Consider the following 16,681-nt stretch of genomic DNA (forward strand, 5'->3'; position numbering starts at 1 on the left):
CAGAGCCACATCCAGCCTGGCCTTGAATACTTCCAGAGATGGGGCATCTGTGACCTATCTTGGCAACTTTTTCCAGTGCATCACCACCCCCTGTGTGAAAGACTATCTCCTAATCTCTAACATAAACCTCCCCTGTCTTAGTTTAAAACCATTCCCCCTTGTCCTATTGCTATCCACTCTCTTAAACAGGTATTCCCCCTCCTGTTTAAATGCTCCATTCAGGTATTGGAAGGTTGCAATGAGGTCTCCCCAGAGCCTTCTCTTCTCTAAGCTAAACAAGTCCAGTTTCCTCAGCCTTTCCCCATAGAAGAGGTGCTCCAGCCCTCTGATCATCTTAGTGGTCCTCTGGACCCACTTCAGGAGCTCCATGTTCTTCCTGTATTAGGGGCCCCAGGTCTGGATGCAGTACTGCAGATGGGGCCTCACAAGTGCTGAGCAGAGGGGCACAATCACCTTCCTCTCCCTGCTGGCTACCCCTTTTTAATGCAGCCCAAAACACAGTTGGCTTTCCAGGCTACAAGCATGCACTGCCTGCTGATATCCAGCTTCTTGTCCACCAGGACCACCAGGTCCCTCTCTGCAGGGCTGCTCTCAAAGAGGGATGCTGTAAGTGGGGCGGAGCTGTACCTCCCCTGGTACAGCTCGAGCTTATCACCTTGCAATCTATTGCTGGTTATCTGAGAGAAGAGACTGAAGTCCTACTATGTTGTGTATTTTCTCATTAGAGGAGCCTGTTGGAGGGAGGCTGTAGTCCACAACTTTCACAAGACAGAGGAAAGCATAGTGGGGAAGGAGTCTCTGCATCTCCCAGCCCATCTGAAACTTGAATACAGCAGTTTTTATGTAGCGGGTGGATGCATCTGGTCTGCATACACCAGGAATATACTTGAGACACAGATCATCCATGTGGTGACATGTGTAGGTTATCTTCTGTTTTCTTATTCCCACTCTAGTCTCTCTTCATTCTCTGACTCTCAAAAAGCACTGGAAGGCAAAATAAATGACACAGACCGAGCTAGTAAGTCTTCAGCTGTTTTTCTTGTATACCAGTTTTTCAGCAACTTGGTTTGAGTTGTTTGGCCAGACCAGTTGTCAAGAGGTTGTACTTGCCTAGTTCACAGGTTTGTGCTGTGTACTTCCTAAGACAAAAAGCTTTGCTCAAAGTAATCTGAAGGAAGCAAACCTGGTGGTAGGTTTCAGGTCTGTTTTCAGAGGCTTTGAAGCTGAACTCTACATCCGTAGCTCCAATTTGCATATTGTTTCATACATGCCAAATCATACATGTGTTGCCCTTCTGCTTGGTGTGAAGCTGTCACCTCTTTAATGCTCCTGTTTTGAGAGGTCTGAAACTGTCTGCAGAACAGTCTCAAGGAAAGGGGCCCCATGTTGTACCTGGGGATCCAGCTTTCCAGTTCCGTTTGCTCCAAGGCTTTGTCCATTTCCCATTTGCACTACTTCTTTGTGCAAGTCTTGTGAATGCTGCTCTCTAATCTTCGCAGTGAAGATGCCCAGCACTTCTGGGAGAAGTCTTATCTTTGCTTGCTAATGGGCTCCAGCCTGTTAAAGATAAGACCTGCAAACCTGATCCTGCTGAAGTATGAGACAAAATTCTTGTTGACTAAATGGAGGCAGCTTTACCCAGAAGAGACTTGTTTGTGGCCCTAAGGCCTGTATGTGGTGCTGAAGAGAAATCTCTTCATCTAATACTATTTTTGGGGGGTGGGGGTTGGGGGTAAGAACCTAGGAGGGAAAGCTGAAGTCCAGGACTGACAGCATGAGCAGGGATTAGACCTTGCCGTTCCTCCCACCTTTTTCTCCCTGTTGGTGTGCCTCCATGCTAATTTAGACCTGTGACAACCATCAAAGCCTTGCTGCATACCTTCTGCACAAAGGGGTCTGTCTCCCACGTGAGGGCGTTCTCTGCTGGGACAAAGTCAGTTTGTCCCCCAAAAGAAAAATCTTAAGCACCCAATTGCCTGCTTGACTGACTCCCTGACTGCTATTATGTTTCTAACCACGGTAATTGGCTTTAGTAGTTATTAATGGATTATGCTTGGGAAGGGAGGGACAGAACCCAACACCTAGCTTTGTAGATGAGGGACTCCCTGACCTAAGTGCTGCTTTCCAGACATGGGGTATGGCTTGTGAGCTGTCAGAGTGAGGCTTTTTGGCTTGTTTCCACTGAGACAGGAGACATTTGCAAGAGGAGGATATCTCATTCTTGGTGGAGGGAAGGCAGGTATTGATCAGAAACCCTGTCTCCAAATGCAGAATGCTACAGGTGATAGCCATCTGCCTCTTCTGCTCAGAATACTTGGCAGTGCTGCTTCAGCCTTACAATTTCAGGTTGGGTATCAGGAACTATTGATTCTAAGAAAGAATTGTAACATATTAGAACAGGTTGCCCAAGAAGGTGGTGGAGTCACCATCCCTGAGGTGTTCAGGGAGTTAGAAGATAGGGCTGTGAGGGACATGGTTTAATGGGCATGGTGGTGGTGGGTTGACTAGATGATTTAAGAGTCTCTTCTGATCTTAATGATTCTATGACTTGGAGAAAGCAATTGCTTAGCCAAAATACAGAGACGGAAGTACTGAGTACTTGCCCTTCTTTCACATAGCTCTGCTCTGGCTTTGATCAAGTTGAATGCACTTTTGCTGCTGGATGCCATGTAAAGCTGGTAGGAGTGCTTCTCAAAGAAGTCATGGTCAGCGGAAGAATCCATTGCAGCTATATTATAGGCTTGGAGACACCTTTTAATTTCCAAAGGAAGAATCAATGAAATGTTTTAAAACTGCTATTTTTGCAGATATTACATATTTATTTATTATTTTGCTTCTTTGAGCTGTTACCCCCTGTGTCATGTTAAAGATGTTTAGGCAAAGCAGCAAACTGGCGTTTTTTGAAAGCAGGCCCCACTTCCTCCATTTGTGCTATCTTTGTTTCAGTGATTTAAACATAGTTTTGACATTTTATTCTCAGTAGCTGTAATAAATATGGCTTTATGAGGTCATTTATAGCTTACTTAGGAATCGTTGTATGAGCCTGTTTCTCTTCTTTACACTGAGTATTGGAAGCTGGCACAAAACAAGCAGGGTGATGTGGGTAGTTGTAGCAGCCATGTTTCTGCTGCTTGAGTTTGGAGATTTAGTCCTCTCTTATCAATTAATTAGAAGCTAGTGCTGTTAGCCAGTCTCTGGACTCAGCATATGCAGCAGGGACATGGCATCACCCAAGAGGACTTGGTAACAGACCTTGCTGGAAAGTGTGAACTAAGCCAAATATTGCTTCCTGTAGCAGAGAATGTTGAGTGCTAGAGAGGGCATCCTGATCCAGCTTTGAAATTGGCCTTGCTTTGAGCAAGCGCTGGACTGGAGAACTCTATTCTGTGGTTTGTTAGGTCTGTGATGCTGCAGCCAATTCATGATTGTGCTGGGAAGCTGCCAGCACACAGACACAAGACATGAATTGAAAATTAATGGGGAATTTTCCATGGGGTTTTTCTGCAGCTTATAGCCTTGACTATATATGAAATGTCCCGAGTATGTGCTGTTTTGAAAATGTCGTTGCAATTTACAGCTGCTCCTGGTTTAGGCTTTCCATCCACACATGCAAATACATCTTTATGTCCTGCCAGTTCTCTGCAGTTGTGACCTGCTGCATCTGGGAAGCTCAGCCCAGCTACACTGACAGAGCTTCAGAGCATCTCTCCCTCTTCTGCAACCTGCCCTTGTGAATTGCAGTGGAACATGCTGAAATAGTCTCAAACCAAAGTTCAAAGTGTGCCTTGTAGCCCATTTCTCTGTCTTGCTCACGCTACTTCTTCATAACTTAAGGATTGGTAATTGTTTTTGTTTGCTTGTTTTTAAACAGCTCATTTGTGACAGGAACAGCCTGCTGTGGACACACGTCACCTCTGAGAATCTGGGACTTTGAGAGGTGAGTGAGCATACAGGTAATTGGGAAGGACTTGGCAAGGGAGAGTGAATATCAATAGGAAATGGACGGCTGAAGATGGCATAGGATCATTCCTTTGGTTTGTGTGAGCAGATGTTTAAATATGACATTCAAGGCCAGGCTAGACAAAGCACTGAACAACCTGATCGAGCTGTGAATGTCCCTGTTCATTGAAAGGGAGTTGGACTCGATGACCCTTAAATGTCCCTTCCAAATCTAAGGGTTTTGTGATTCTATGAAATATGAGATGTGAGGGCAGAGGAACCAAGCTGGTGTAGAAAGATGTGTGGTGGAGTGATTTTGGTTCAGTATGGAGCAGCTCCACTTTTCTCTTCAATTTATGGCACGGTAATCCTTGATATTTAATGAAGCTGTTCTAGTTGTATCTGGATCCATATACAGTCAGAACATTCCCATTATGCACTGGAACAGGTTGCCCAAGGAAGTTGTGGAGTACCCATATCTGGAGGCATTCAAGGCCAGGCTGGATGCAGCTCTGAGCAGTCTGGTCTGGTGGTTGGCGACCCTGCACATAGCAGGGGCTTGAAACTAGATGAGCACTGTGGTCCTTTGCAACCTAGGCCATTCTATGCTTCTGTGATTACACCTTCCTTTGTATCCGTCTCAGTTGATGCATCAGTCCAGGCCAGAGGGGAGAGAAGTGACCCTGTGTCCTTCCATTTGCAAACTTGTCCATGGTGCTGAGAAGTCAAATGTGAATGTAGGCTCTACAGCCATCTTTTCATGGCTGGTGTTTCTGGCAGCTCAGGGAGGTGAGGGTGGCGACAGGTTATCTACTGGAGTGACTTAGGCATGTTGTCTTCTCTCTGTCTTAATAAGCATTGGAGGTTAATTGCTGTGGCCTCTAGTTTGGGGCCACTGAGTAGTTCCTGTCTGGTAAAGGTGCTGACCTTAATGACTGGGAAATGTTGGGCTCAAATCCTGATGTGAGACTCAACTGCTGACAAATTTGAAACTCTTAGCCTGAGGGTCTTTGTGTAATGACGGACAGATAGCAAATATTTGGCAGGATTATTGAACGGCAGCTCAGCTTTCCAGAACTGGTATGCTCTGCGTAGGAGTGGCACAGCACAGATTATCAAGGCAATGCTGTCAGGATTGAGGAGAGCTGGTGAGGTCTGGGAGGGGAGCAATGACAGAAGGGGCCCAAGGGGTGTCACCAGGGCTGTACTTGGGAAAAGGAGGGTAGAAGGAGATTTGCGTGGATTCAGAGCTGGTCTGAGGACAATTGTCTGCTAACCTATAGCTTAGGTAATTTAGTCTGTCTGAGTCAACTACGTCGAATATAAATTTAAGACAGTTTGTTTCCTTTTCTCTGAAGTAATAAAAGTAAAGAGTTGGCAGAAGATGCATCCTGCAAACGTTGGACCAGAGTGGGAAAGACAACCCTAGTGTTTTAGCTGTGGCAAATGTTTCTTGGTTAGCTAATCCAGTGGTGCCCTCGGTGTGCTCCAGAAGGATACAGGCTGTGCTGTGATACCCCTGCCCGTCAAATCTGCTGATGATTCTTCAATAAAGGCATCTGACAGGAGTGAGGAGGTTGGCAACCCTTTCCCCCTACCCCAGCCTCTTTGACAGGCTTTCCCAAGGAAGCCTGAAGAGATAATAAAGCTGTGTAGAAAATAGGATTAAGGTAATGAACAGGCACAACGGAGTTTGATCTTTCAATAATGTCAAAGCCTGAGTGACAGGCAAATAAAAAAGCCAAGGCAATCTAGGCCACTGGGCCTCTGTTGCAATGGCTGCAGTGTCAAACTTATTCTTCCCTCTTCGCCTGTCACAGCTGGAATGCACCATGCCACTGGGGCTATTCCTCCCTGGGGATCTGTGCATGAGCTGGAAGTCTCATCAGCACGTGCAGGGAGGAGGCTGGGTGAGGAGTACTGCCAGGAAACTGAGGAATATGGAGTTGTCCTTGAAGATCTTGACTTCTCCATCAGCTGTTCTTCCCAGCAAAGCTTTAGACTGTTTCTCAAAGCTTCCAGTGGTAACTAGCAACAGCATTGGAGAAATGTGCTGATTTCTTCCCTTGGGTCTTCTGCATGTGTTCTTCTTGCTCAACACTCCTGAACTAGGAGTAAGGTCTGGAAACTCAAAATCTTTGAGCTACCCAGGTCTGAAAAACTCCTGTGTCCAGTGTGTCCAGTTAATGTCATGCAGATGAAGCCAGACTCTGCCTCCTAGTTTGGTGTTTATCCTTTCTTTATGGTCATGAAAGGACAAGGTCTGACCTGCAGAGTCTGATCTGAGACTGAACATGGCAAGGACATAATGCTAAGAGCAGAATTCAGGCAACTTCTCTATCAAAAAATGGTGCAGTGATGCAGGGGAAGGTGATGCTTAAGGAACATTCTTTAAAACTACAGAATCCTTATCACCGTGTTGGTATTTGGTGCTGTTCAAGGCCTCACTCAGTTTATTTAGCTGGTGTATGGCAGTGTGTGCGATGTCTGTGATATTCTCTTCCCTTGGGTAGGTGGTCTTTTTCTCCAACAGCTGAGAGATGGAACATGCTACAAAAGGATTTAAAGCTTAAATTACCTTTTTGTGTACTGATCTTCTTAGTTCCAGGCCAGATAAGTCCTTGGCTGGTACTTGTAGCTGTTGGTCATGGTGTATTTTTGTATTTATGACCTTCGCTATTCCCTGACCCTGGGGCCCCTCTGAGAGAGAAGGGTTAATGTCTTCACCTGGAAACACGTTCTGGGCATTGAGAAAGGTTGGTTGGGTTTAGAGGCAAAGAAATTTTTCGTGGGGAAAGGAAATGCCTCTTGCTGCATCCCACCCCCACAACTGTCTTTCATTTTAACTCTTCTTATGATGGCGTTGGATCAAAGCCAGAACAGGCAGCAACAAGCAATTGTCAAAGGGAGTCTAAAGCAGGGGAATGACCGCGTAATGCCAAGACACTGTCTCTGATGGCTGAAATTCCAGCTGCTGCTACACCTGGCCCTTTCTCCTGTAATGAAGGAGGATTTTTTTGTTGTTGTTGTTCTTTTTTTCTTTTGCTTTTGAAGCTGACTAGCTACACCTCTGGAGGACATATCCCACAGATGCTACGTTGTGCCACCTGATCGCTTTTAGATGAGGGGAAACTGCTGTACACTTATTGCTACTCAGGATCAAGGTGTGTTTGTTGAGAGGGCTGTGAATAACTTAGATGATTAGAGGTCTGTACAGGAAAGGAGAACTATTAGCAGTTTAGGCTACTGGATACCAGCCTGTGTCCTTGCAAGTATCAGGTCTTGTTGATTTCTGGGCCTCTTGCAAGTTCCCTTGCCTTTCTGCACCAGAAACAGATACAGGTGCAGCTGCCTCTCTTTCTGATCATGCACCTTTGCTCCTCTGGAAGTGCACCTGCCTTTCTCTTCTCAGACCTTTCTGTCTCCTCTTTCTCTTCCCACATCTAATCTCCTTTGGGAGTCTAACCTGGCTCCCTGGGAGATAAGGGTGACACTGCTGGAAACAGCCCAAAGCCAGCATTTGTCCTTTGCCCACAGTGTGCTGTTGCTCCCCAGTTTGTTATGGTTGTCTGCATGTCTTTACGTGCAGAGAGACAAATGCCCCTTCCTCAGAGATGCTCCTTCTCAAGGCAGGGTACTCGAGATGTCACTTTGCAGCAGCTCTTGGAGCTGTTACGCTAATGATGTTTGAAATGGGCCAGTGTTGTACTATGGCAGCGCTCATGCCCTAAACACTTGGAATGCACAAATCCTACCTCTTCCTTTGCTGTGACACAGTGTGACAGGCACAGGGCAGGAGAGCCTTTGTGTAAACTCAGACGATGTTAACTGTGCCCTGCAAACCACCCCAGATCCTCTACCTTTTAAATACCCACTCTTTGTCCATCTCCTCCCCTCTTTTGAAAGCATTTTTGCTAGAGTGGTTTCTTGTTTTTTTGGGTGTGTTTTTTCTTTTTCTTTTCTTTTTCTTTTTTTCTTTTTTTTTTAAAGAGCCCTCTAATTTCTCGTTCAGTTTTTCTCCCTCTCCTGAGCCCTTTGAAAGTGGCTTTACACCGTCACTGACACCAAACTGACACTTTGCGTTTCCCCACTTCTTGTCCCTTTATGGCAACAGATGTTGAAATTTTGTATCCCTTTTATCTGTCCCTCTTTGCCCTCTTCCTGTAATTAGGTTTCCCTTGTTAGCAGTACAAAGTGGCCCGGTTTGCTGCCTGGCCTTTTGAGCCATTGTGTCTGAGCACATTTTTTTCCTCCTCTTTCGGAAGAGTTCCTTCCCCCTTAAGTAATAGGCAGGGTGTGGGCCAGAGCTGTGGCTTTTTCTTGTTTCTTTGTTCTCCATTTATCTCTGCCACCTTTTTCAAAGGGATGGGGGGAAAAAGACAGAGTGCGTGGAAAGGGAAGATACAGAGTTTCATTTCTTGACCGTCGGGCTCCCCTGATCTTCAGGTGTTCAAGGCAGGTGCCTTTGATGTCTGCATGTTTTGGGGTGGTGGGAGGTAGAGGATTCCTGGAAGTGGCTTGGGAGTGGAGGAGAAGGGAGATTCAGGCGTGTGGCTGGTGCCCTCAGCAGAGGGGTGGGCTGCTGAGCAGGTTGGTAATCCATATTTGCCTCTCATGCTATTGCATTGTGGTCTTTCCCTGTAAGAGGCAGCATTACCAGCATAAGCTGCTGGCTGAAGTTTGTGTGAGCTTGCTGCTGCTTGATCTCTGGTATGTGTGTTTCCATGGGACCCTTACTAGGTTGCATCTGTCTGTGAAGTAGGGTGGGCAAGAATTAGTTGCTGTCTCTCAAATCTCAGTGTATGTTGATCTGCACCCACTTTGGTGGCTCTTAAACCAATTGAGTGAAGGAACCTGAGCACAGTTGTCAACAAGGAGGGAGAGCCTTAAAGCTTTTGCTCCCTGTGCTGTTCTTAAGCAGCAAGTGTTATGTGACAGCTGCCTGCTATGTAGTGCTGGTTGTGCACTGTGCACCAGAAGTGCTAGGCCCTGCAAGCATGGACCCAAAGCAGACTTTGGTCCTGGCTCCATTGTGTACTTGGTGGGTTTAAGGGCTGAATTCTTTTCCTGACTGCTATATGAGGTTTGTAAACTGTCTGGGGGCCAATGGTAGAATCTGATTACTGCTGGTGCTTTCCCGTTTAAATCCAGTCCTTCTTGTCTGTCTCTTATCATACTCAGATTTTCTACTCACAGAAATAGAAGATTGCAGGAGTAGCTCTTGGTAATAAAATGTGCTAAATATTTTATCAGAAGCTTTTTTTTATAGAAGCTCAGTCTAAAATGTGTGTCGTGTTCTAAAGCGAGTTCTGTAGAAGAGTGCTCTCTTCAGAGCTTTTAACTTCAAGTTTTAAACACGTTTGAGACCCTCAACAGCTCTTCACAGGGTAGCAGAGGGGCAGCACTGATCTCTGCTCTCTAGTGACACCCATTCTCTGGAAATGGCATGGAGCTGTGTCAGGGGAGGGTCAGGTTGAGAATTAGGATGAGGTTCTGCACCAGAGGGTAGTGGGCATGGAAGAGGCTCCCCAGGACAGTGGTCACAGCACTGGTATTCAAGAAGTGCTTGGACAGTGTTCTCAGTCATAAGACTTGGATTTTGGGAGGTCCTGTGTGGCCAGGAATTGGACTCAGTGATCTTTGTGGGTCACTTCCACCTTGGGATGTTGTTATGATTCCAATTTAATGACAGAGGTTTGGGTGAAGGGGAGCGAACAGACTCAGAACTGATGTTCCTAAATCAAAAGGAAAGGTAACTGTCTCCAAAAAGGGTGAGGAGTCTGCTTCATTCAGGCATTAAATCTGGATTTATTTAGTCACAGTAGTGGATGGATATCTCAGTGAGACCAGGAAAGTTGAGTGGTAGGAAATATTTCAGCACTTATAATAGATTCACAGTATTTGGGGGACAGAAGAATGACAATACCACACTTTAGATGAAGAATCCCTTCTCCTGCCCTGCTTTTCTATGGATTTATCACATTAATAATCTTTCTTGATGAAAACATTTTTCCTAGGCTTTGTGCGAAAAAGGCACCACACTTTTTAGGCTTGAATTTCTTTCTCAGCATCTCTGTCTTGGCTGAACAAAGCCTTTAAATCACAATAAGTGATTCAAAACTTGTCCAGCAGTGAGCTAAACTGCTTTCTGAGCTGTGCTTGTCTCAGATAAGTGAAAGCAAATGTGAACCTTTGACTGCCTCCTCTCAGCTGTGGGATGATCCACAGGTAACTGCCCTTCTTCAGATTGCTGCTTATTCTCTTTTCCTGGGGCAGTCCTGCTTATCTATTGCTGTGCTGCTTTATCTTCCCCTCCACACATGGCTTTGTTTACTCTTTTTGAAGCATCAGTTGAGTATTCCCATTAATATGTACTTTGGTTAAGTGGGAACAGAAGCGTTGTCCCTTCCTGAAATTCAAGGGAAAAGGGTTTGTGAGGTGACAGTCTGAGGTCTATCACAGGGACATTCTAGTCTTCAGGCACACCTATTCTTGATCTGTTCATATTAAATTAGTTTGGCAAATTAACTATTGTTGTGTTGCTAATTTGGTGCTCAGAACCATTCCCTCTGCAGTAAGGTCAGCAGAATGGGGAGCTCAGTTGTAGGTCTAAGCAAAGCAAGAGCAGGTCTCTCTTCTTGGGAACTGCTCCCACTTGTGACTTGAAAAGCAAGACCAGAGGCAAACTGTTCCCTTGCCTTCGGGCACGAATTAATCCTTTGACAAGGCTGCAGTTCTGCAGCTCTGAACTGTGGGATTAGTTTCCCCTGCTCTGAGATCTCAGACCTTGTTGCAGGCAGGACGCCTCCAACAGCCAGCTACTTGAGCCAGTGCTGGAAGAGGCTCACTGCTATAAGGTGCCTCTTAAGTAGCTCTCTTGGATGAGTGCTCCTCTTAGCAGTTTTGCTGTGGTCAGAGCACTGTCTCTTGGTTTATAATGAATAGCTTCTGTCTGATCTGCTTGTGCAATGTATTTTCTGGAGTATGTGTGCATTCTCAAATCAGTTTTGGGCCTTGTGGTTCTTCACTGATTTTCTTTTTTCTTTTTAACATCATTTTTCTCAACCTTTTGTCGCATAAGCTGGACATTCTCCGCCTTCCTTTTGTTAAGAGGACTCTGGTGCTTCTTAACCTAAAACACTTGTAAGAGGAAGAACATACAGGTGTTTATCCGAGATCCTTTTCCCCCCACTGCAGTTGTGATTCTCTCACACTGCGGTTGAGCTTGAGGCCAGCTCTTGCCCTTTGGATGTTGCATGTCCAGGGCATGCTGTGGCCTTTGCACTCCTGTTCAGGCGTATTTATGACAACTTTACAAGGCTCTGAACAATTGGAGAGCGCGGGTGGGGGCTGGACACTCCAAACGCATCAATCAGTTTCATCCCTCTGAGCCAAAGCAAAAGCAATCTTTATTTTTCCCTGGGTTGAGAGAGAATCAACAGAGGCAAGAGAGAAGAATGGGAAGGAGTGAATGAGGAACCCCCTCTGCCACTGGCTAGTGGTAGCTCATTTAAACAGATGGCTTTGTTTTGATTTGGACTCTCCATTTTTTTTGTCTCCCCACTAAAGGAGACCTGCAGAGTTGAGTCCAGAAAGGGAGCAATACAGCCGCCTGTTCCCACACAAGTGGGGCGAAAGGCGAGAGGCTTTGAGAATTCCCTGCTTCTTTTCCTTGCCTTCCTCTTTTTCTCTTCCCTCAAGAAATCACAGTTTGAGAGAATTCCCCCCTGCTCCTCCCGTTGGAAAGAAAGACAGAGAAGACATTCTTGACATTCTTTGCAGAGAAAAGGGGTTAAATGTCTGAATTTGGGGGTCACCATGTTATACAAATTGCAATCTAATCGTTTTTACAAGAACACACGTGTGCTGAGAAAAGGAGCCATGGACAAGAAAGAAAAGGGGACAGACAACCTTTTTTTGTCCTATCTTTTTTTTTTTTTTTTTCCTCCCCCAAAGGTTTTGGACTATTGTCATGTCCTGTCTCTCTACCCTCCTCACCCCCGAGAGGGAGAACATTGGTTTTATAGTTAAATTGGTCCGTAAAGCAGAAGGGCTTGGTGCCATTTCTGTTTGTTTTCCCAAATAAAAGCCCCAGCAGGGTCTCTTTTGCACCGTTGTGGCTTTATTTGAAGAAACTGGCTTTTTCCCATAGCCCAGCGTGTCAGTTTATCCTCTGAACTTAACCTTACGGGAACCCGAACAACAAAAACTCACAGGGTCCCCGAGCTGGAAAGGTAAAGAAATTGTATCTTTTTATTGGACCATTTAAAGCGTGTGTGGGCCAATTCAGAGAAAGCAGAAGAAAAGAAGGCAAAACTCCCTCTTCTGTCTCTTTTCCCCCGACACAATCTCAAACCATCGTTGGTGTCATTCCCCCCTACTGCCTCAAGGCCCTTCAGCTGTGCTCGGGAAGCTGAGAGAGGCATTTCTCCTGAAAATCACTTAAAGTCACTTATAATGGCATCTCAGAGCCATTTCACATGGAGGTCACCCCCAGAATTCCCCAGTCCTATCCAAACCTCCCTGCAGGAATTAGTAACCTTGGCCTAATGCCGAAGTAATCTTGGGTAGGATAACTCTGTGAAAAGCAGCTTTGCCAAATAGCTGTGTTTCTCCCTGTGTACATTTATAGATGTTGCTTAACCAAACCTTTCTGTTCTTAGCATAACCTGCCGCATCCCTTGAGTGTCTTAGCCCCAGTTACGAAGCACCTGGAAAAGATGACAGGTCAGCCCTTCGGTGTTGGTGTTCTCTCCAAATTGGATGACAAGTGTTGTACAAACGCTGCTCTCCAGATAATTGTCTTTAAATGGGTTTTGTTTCCTTTCTCTGTTTGATACCCTATTCAAATATATCTCACTGTTTTGAATAGAACAGTGCACTTTTCAGTATTTATTTATTTATTTAAGTAAATGCTTCCTGACTGGCTTGCTGGGAGTGGATTTTGATGCTAAAATATGCGTATGGATCAGTGCTTGGTTTTGGCCTACTTATGTGCAATGGCTTCTCCTCTCTGATGGATAGTCGCAGCTCACAGATGAGGTTTCCAGAATGAATGAGTTATGTCCTCAAATTCAGGCATATCAGTTTTCAACAGATGTTCTGAATTCAGCAGTTTCCTAGAATGCATTTAATACTAACCTTGTTTGCTGTGTATTTGTGTAATATCCATGTTAGTGAATCAAGTTTGACAGAAACTTAGGGTAGGGAGAAAACTGTGTATTGTTTCAACCCAGCTTTTGGCTTGTAGTTCATGTACATCAGAGATAGCTGGCCAAGACCTGAAGCAATTGGACAGAGTGCAGGTAGGGAGCTGCAGACTTCTTCAGAGCTCCAGCTATCAGCAAGGTCTCAGGGAAATCCAGTCATGCAAGTGATCATTTTTGCTTGGGAGGCTGTAGATCACTGCAACTTTGTGGTCTTTTTTGTGCCTCTTTGAGTTAGGTGTCTGCTGCCCAAGAAGTTGTTAAAAAACTATTGGCAATATACTGATATATCTACTGCTTTTTTTATTGCACCTTGATAGGACATCCTGATCATTTGTGGGTTTTCAGGGAACAGCTGTGGGTTTTGCCCCTTAGGAAGTGGAAGCTGATGGGTTTTGGAGGCAGGGAGTAGCTGGGATAATGAAGACTGAAGAATCTGTGAGCACTAACTTGTGATTTTGAGCCTGGTGTACCTGTGGCTGCAGAACATTTCCTTCCCAGCGAAGGCTCAGCATGGTTGCACATGCTTGGAAGATATGGGGCTAGCTCAGCATGGCGGGCTGGTTCCTGGAACTGCTGGCCCAGGAACCACATAATTTGCTGAAAAACTGGAGAAATATTAATCACATTCAGCGTCTTTATTGATTTTAGTGCACCCATGCCAAAACTTAGCTCTTTCTGATTTACGTGTCCAGCGTGCAAGACGGTATGATTTTCCCCTGGTGTCACGTTATAAGTTTTTCACTGTAGCAACTAATGTGTTGCTTCTGTAAACTGCTAAAGGGCTGCTGCTGTAAGTAGGGGCTGGACCTCCCAGCTGAAGGCTGTCTTGGCTGACCTGTTCTTGGGGCAGGAGGATTGAACTGATTAACAAACAAGCAAAATAAGGCTTCCTTTCTGCAAAGTGACTTGTATGCATCTCTGCTGCTTTTCTGTCCACTATGGAAAACTAATCCTGGTGGGGATTTTGTTTGTTTCTTTTCTGAAACAGCTCGTTTCCTATGAGCTGCTCCCTGCTTTTCCTCTGGTAGCAGAGGACTCAGGCTGGGCAATCTGTCTTCTGCTTCTTGCAGGTAGACCAAGGACTCATGATTGAGAGAGCAGCTGCTTCCTCTTATGCGTGTCTTCTGACACATGTCCACACATACACTTCATAGGATCGAGCAGGTTGTGTGGAGGCCTTGAGAACAGCATTGTGCCTGTGTCTGTCCTGCTGACTGTGCAGAATGGCAGATGCAGTGGATCGGTGCACTTGGAGGGGCAGGGCAGTGCCATAGCTCAGATGTCCAAACCTGACACACTTTGTGGTGAAGCAGGAGCACGCATCTACCTCAGCTCAGACTGTGGATGTTTGACCACCAGATCTACAGGTGCAGGTGCAGAGTTGCAGCTAGGTTGGTCTGCAAGTAACCCTCCAAGGGTTAACGTATTGTGAGAAGGTTGCAAAGGCCTGATGCCTGGAATCCCCTCGATCCCTTGCCTAGAGAAATACAAAGTCCAATAAGCCAGCACCCCTGGATTCGTGTTGGGGGGGATTAATTCATGCACTTGATGTTAAAGCTTGTCCGAGAGGTTTGCATGGGGGGGCCATTGCTAGGGCTGGTTGGCCTCTCTAAATGGTTGCTAGGGCCCTGGCATCAAGGGCCAATGTAGCTGCCCACAGCCACGGTCACGGAGGGAATTACACAGCCACAAAGAAATTGTTATTCTACATAATCTGCTCTTTGGAGAGTGACTGTGGGGAAACAGGCTGGCCCCAGCATGCCGCCAGCTCTGTGATCATAGAAGCGTGCTGGCTGCAAAGATCGGCCAGGGCTCGCCTTCTGATCTGGGGACACCAGGGCTCGAGGCGCTAATCTGCTTTATCAGCGATTTCTGTCTCCTGACACAAAGGTGTTTACTTGTTTTAACATCTCCTGGGACTCTATTTCTCCTTTTGTGTGGTCTTTATCCCCCGACGAGGGCTTTAGCCCAGATTACAGGCAGAATTAAGGCATTTGGCGATGTGCCTCAGAACTGTGTGATGCTGGATCAAGGAGCAGAAAGTAACAAAATAATGGTGGGAAATGCTGGGAGTGACCCCACAGTGGGGTTCGTGCCGTCGGCTTTCAGGACTGCTTCATTGTCCTGAGAACCAAGGGCCTGTTGGAGAGGGCGGCCGTGTGGCAGGGTTGGAAAAGCAGGTGCTTCGAGGTTTATTGTGTCCAGCATGTTTGAAGTGAAGGGTGTGAGGGGGAGGCGGAGGAAGAAAAGGAGGGTTTGCAATAGGTGGCCATCTCCAGCAGCTGGGCAGATTGTCCCCTCCGTTCCTGAGAGTCTACTATGGACAGGTGTTGCTGGGACGGATGGAGAGTTAGTTACTGGCAGCGTGTAGTTTCATGGGACTGAGGGAAGGACCTCAAACGTATCCCAGCCTTGCTGGGAATTTTGGGAATACCTTAGCAGGCAGTATACTGAGGGACAGAGTCTGGGATGGAGTCAACCAGGGCAGGGGCTGCTGCAGATTATCTGGAGTTGAGTATCATTTCCCATGGAAATGGAGCCTCATCATTCAGTGTATTGGTCGCTTTTCCCAAGGAAGATGATCTCCTGCTGCTAGGGGTCAGCTCTACCTTGACTCATGTCTTATCATGACCAGCTGTGACTCCTGCTGGTCTCTATCCTTGGCAATTTGTAGCCCAAACAGTAGCAGAAGCTGGAGGAGGAAAGGCAAAGCTGAGCAGGCTGTTGCATTCTGTTAAATCACAGAAATGAGATCTAGGTGACTTCTGTGACATCTCTGCTCTGGCCTGCTGGACTCTGCTCTGAATGACTCTTCAATTATGTTTCATTGCAGTGGTCAGCTGTTAACCTGCTTAGGGACTGACTTTCACCACGGAGCTGGAGTGCTTGATGTCTTGTATGAAACTCCCTCCCTTCTCCTCTCATGTGGGTATGACACTTACATCCGCTACTGGGACATACGGACCAGCACCAGGTGAGCCTACCCTGCTGGAGTCTGGGGCTGTGCAGGGATCCTCTGGGCTCTCCTTGTGCAGTGCCTGGGGACTTGCCTGCAGCTTGGTTAGCTCCTTCAGGCAAAAAGGACCTTGGTTCCAGTCCAGGTGCTGGGTGGTGGAGCCTCAGCCACACTCTGTTTTGTGTTGTCATTGCAGAAAATGTGTCCGGGAGTGGGAAGAGCCCCATGACAGCGCCTTGTACTGCATAAGGACCGATGGGAACCATATGATTGCAAGCGGCTCTTCCCACTACGGAGTGGTGCGCCTCTGGGATAAGCGGCAGACTCAGTGCCTGCAGGTGAGGGCTGGTTGGAGGCCAGGCAGCAGTGGGGCTTCTGGCTCGTTCTCTGGCAGCCAGCTTCCCGTGTCTCTTTGAAGGAAGAGACAGAGGCTGTTGAGCTGTTTTCAGAGAGTCCACCATGGGGAGCCTAACCTTTACTCCTGCTTTGCTGGGGCGTCTGACTGTTCGGGCCTGAAAAACCTGTTGGGGTCTGTGGGCTGACCTCTTCTTTGAAACACTGACTCTTCTGTTTTCTT

The 16,681-nt window shown here is 46.5% G+C and overlaps 1 protein-coding gene across 3 annotated transcripts in view; it reads left to right on the plus strand.

The window, feature by feature from the left end:
- Positions 1-16,681, plus strand: part of FBXW4 (F-box and WD repeat domain containing 4) — a 56,637-nt gene that overhangs the window by 39,177 nt on the left and 779 nt on the right. For 2 of the 3 annotated variants that reach the window (XR_001556146.2, XM_015867028.2), the window contains exons 6-8: positions 3,872-3,937; positions 15,982-16,122; positions 16,301-16,442. Coding sequence is in view for 2 of the 3 variants with exons in the window: in XM_015867028.2 (XP_015722514.1) it covers positions 3,872-3,937; positions 15,982-16,122; positions 16,301-16,442 (349 nt within the window). In the remaining variant the exon portion in view is untranslated. The remainder of the gene's footprint in view (positions 1-3,871; positions 3,938-15,981; positions 16,123-16,300; positions 16,443-16,681) is intronic. The other variant, XM_015867029.2, reaches the window with a different exon arrangement.

The sequence above is a fragment of the Coturnix japonica genome, chromosome 8 (assembly GCF_054131305.1).
Source record: "Coturnix japonica strain WE chromosome 8, WE-NBRP24, whole genome shotgun sequence".
In the NCBI taxonomy this organism is placed as follows: Eukaryota; Metazoa; Chordata; class Aves; order Galliformes; family Phasianidae; genus Coturnix; species Coturnix japonica.